This window comes from Lolium perenne, chromosome 3 (genome assembly GCF_019359855.2).
Source record: "Lolium perenne isolate Kyuss_39 chromosome 3, Kyuss_2.0, whole genome shotgun sequence".
In the NCBI taxonomy this organism is placed as follows: Eukaryota; Viridiplantae; Streptophyta; class Magnoliopsida; order Poales; family Poaceae; genus Lolium; species Lolium perenne.
In genome coordinates, this window is record NC_067246.2 from 191,516,978 (window position 1) to 191,519,941 (window position 2,964).

The 2,964-nt window shown below is 54.4% G+C and overlaps 1 protein-coding gene across 1 annotated transcript; it reads right to left on the reverse strand.

Annotated features, from left to right (window-relative positions):
- Window positions 1-1,158: 1,158 nt before the first annotated feature.
- Window positions 1,159-1,521, reverse strand: LOC139838068 (uncharacterized). Its single transcript, XM_071827422.1, has one exon. It carries the CDS (start codon window positions 1,519-1,521, stop codon window positions 1,159-1,161), a length of 363 nt encoding a protein of 120 aa, XP_071683523.1.
- Between the last annotated feature and the right edge of the window lie 1,443 nt (window positions 1,522-2,964).

Genomic DNA, 2,964 nt, shown 5'->3' on the forward strand with positions numbered 1-2,964 from the left:
TTGGGGCAAACTACGTTCGTTGTGTTGTGTGCAGGTTTCACGTTGTTGCTGACGTCGGTAGTGCGCCCTGCCACTAGTCAGCTAGCAACACCTTCAGAAGTCACGCATTTCTCCTACTGGTCGATTAAACCTTGGCTTCGTACTGAAGGAAAACTTGTTGCTGTGCTCATCACACATTCCTCTTGGTGTTTCTCAACCGTTTTCACAACAACGCTCAGCAAGATTGTCTGACGCCATCACTGGAGCACCACCAGTAGTGCACTGGCCTCACATCGATGACATTGGACTCGCTGAGCGTGTTGGCGTCATAGGACGCGTATATAGGGGTGAAAACGGAACAAATTATTTCCAGACCGACCGACCCACCGGAGCCTTATGGATTACGAAAAGGAATTCAGTCGGATAGTTGATGGATATACTCACGGATACGGCTAGTAATTAACGGATACAAAAAATGATATGGCTTTACTAATATCCAAAGATATACCGTATTACACCCGGTCAACATCCCTCAAAATATCCGACAATTAATACATCACATCTTATGCCCACTAATATATAAATTTGCATTCTAGCCCACAACTGGCTACCTCTTTATATATAACGTAAACCTACCCTTCGTCAATTCTCCTACCCCATGCCCTAGGCCGACAACTCCTTCTGTTGATGTAGCCCTAGACGCTAGGTGCTACTAGCATATGTTCCTAATTTGTAGAAGAACTTTTACAAGTTAATTTTACTTCACTAGTTAGTCCTATTTTTATTTTCAAAGGGAGATCTAACAAAATATTTATCTGCAATCGAACCGTATTCGCCTTATATTCGGTGCATATTCGTAACCGATAGGCTTGGATTCCGTATTTGTATCCGCACAGTATCCGCTCCGGTTATGAATCTGGAAAAATATGGATACAAATATGGTTTCACTACTATTCGACCGTGTCCGCTTCGTGTTCACCCCTACACGTATAGCTCGTGCCACTTGGGGCAATTCTTGAGCGTCGTCCAACATTGGACCAAGTTGAAGTTCTTTTGCTCCTTGGAAAGCTTGAATTCGCCTAAAGATTGGGTCATCAAGTTGGCAATGCCAAGGCTGCTCACATTCCTCTTCTTCATATTGTCGTAGGCGGCGTTGAATTTGGTGGGTTGCTTTTGGATTCACGCCCACCTTTTCGTGAGTGAGGTCTCACTCCGGTCGCTCACAAAAGGGGTATCGCCCAAATGCTTGTGCTCCTGGAAGTAATTATGGACCTTCTCCCAAAATGTGCCTCCCATTTGTTGGGCGCCACATATTGGATCTTGTCGAACTTCCATCCATGCCTCGCAAAGGCACACATCATCAAGCTTTGCGAAGTTCCCGGTCCAACGGGACGTTCCTTTGGTGACTTGAGGTAGCTGCTCCTCGAACAAAGGCGCCTCGTCGATGGAGATAGGGACGGCCTCGGTGCCACCTTGGGTGGCATTATGCTGCGTGTAGGTGCCACCTTCCGTGCCGCCACCGCCATTGATCATGTCGTCCATGGTGGTATTCATGGTATCGGCCCCATCGAAGTAGGACCGCCACATGCATGGGGTCGCATCAGCATTCCTAACTCGATGAACGACACAAATCGGCAAGCGAAATTATAATTTCATACCGGATGCGTAGGCGAACCGGGTCGCGTCGCCATTTCGTCGAGCAGGTTGAGGGGGACGGAAGGCTATTCGGCGACAGCTGCCTTGGGGGCTTTCTTTGCCCGGTACCCGACGAGATGCTCATCGACAAGTTGAGGTCGATGCTTGGGAGCGGAGGAGTGGCCGGAGACTCGCCGACCTCGAGGGACTTGTACCTTGAAAGCCAGGGCACGGTCGGTCCCTTGATAGCCGGCGGGTTGGACGCGGTCGAGCCATAACTGGTGGTCAGAACCTAGGTGCCCACCAGAAGCACCGCTTGCGCCACTAGGGCCTCGAGGTTCCCGCTTGCGCCACTAGGGCCTCGAGGTTCGCGCTTGCTTGGACGGTGGCCACGTACGCCAATGCATCGGCCCTTTCTTGGGCAAGTTGGGCGGCAGCCAGCTTGGCCTTCACGTTCACCCGATGTTTGACCATCTTAGAGCAGGTCTAACAGACCCTGTAAAAGGGGCAAACCCGTATAATAACCGCCGATTTGAGGGTTTCGGCTCTACCCGGCCGTCTAGCACGCCCCGTAAAAACGGCCCCCGCATCGTTTTTTGCTGTTTTGGATTACGCGGCGGGTCGTCGCCCCCTACTTGTGCGGGGTGGGAGCGGGGATAGTGGGCGAAACCAGTATCGCCCACTCCACTGCGCGCGAAGCATTTCGCTGAAGCCAACCGCCGCCGCCGCCCGATCTCCTCCCCCGCGCCCTTCCCGGCCGGATCCCGCTGCCATGGATCGTCCGCAAGAGCCGCCTACCGCCGGCGATGCATCTCCTCCGGCCGCGGTGGTCGATGTCCCCGTCGGAGCTGCGCCGAACGCCGGCGTGGTGTCGGCCATGATCTCCGCCACCATCCCGTCAAAATGGAAGAGGTTTCCGAAGCAATTCTTCGAAGCTCCTTCGGCGGTGGCAGCTTCGCTGGCCGCCGCTTCACCGGGCGAAGCCCCGCCGGCTGCCAAGAAGGCGGGCAGGATGAAGATCAAGGCGGCCGGGCCGAGGGGCGCCGCGCCGGCCAAGGTGCGGACAAAGGCAATCAGCCGCATCGGCCTCGCGCCTCCACCGCCCTCCAAGGCCACGCCCTCTCCTCCCTCCGTTCCGTCCGATGTGCCGCCCGCGGTGCCGCCATCCACCATGGACGTAGACAAGGTGTTCGATGTTGAGTCCACAACATCGTACATGGACATGCTCAACGGTTCCGCGGTGAATTTGGACGCCGGTATCGATGCATTCGATGGGGATTGCAACGTCGAAGAGATTGATGAGGAGGAGGAGGAGGAGGAGGAGGGTGACGAGGAGGAGGTGGTTGAGGT

Bases quoted from the DNA above. Each gene is read 5' to 3' on its own strand.
- LOC139838068 (XM_071827422.1), bottom strand. From the start codon at position 1,521: ATGGACGACATGATCAATGGCGGTGGCGGCACGGAAGGTGGCACCTAC.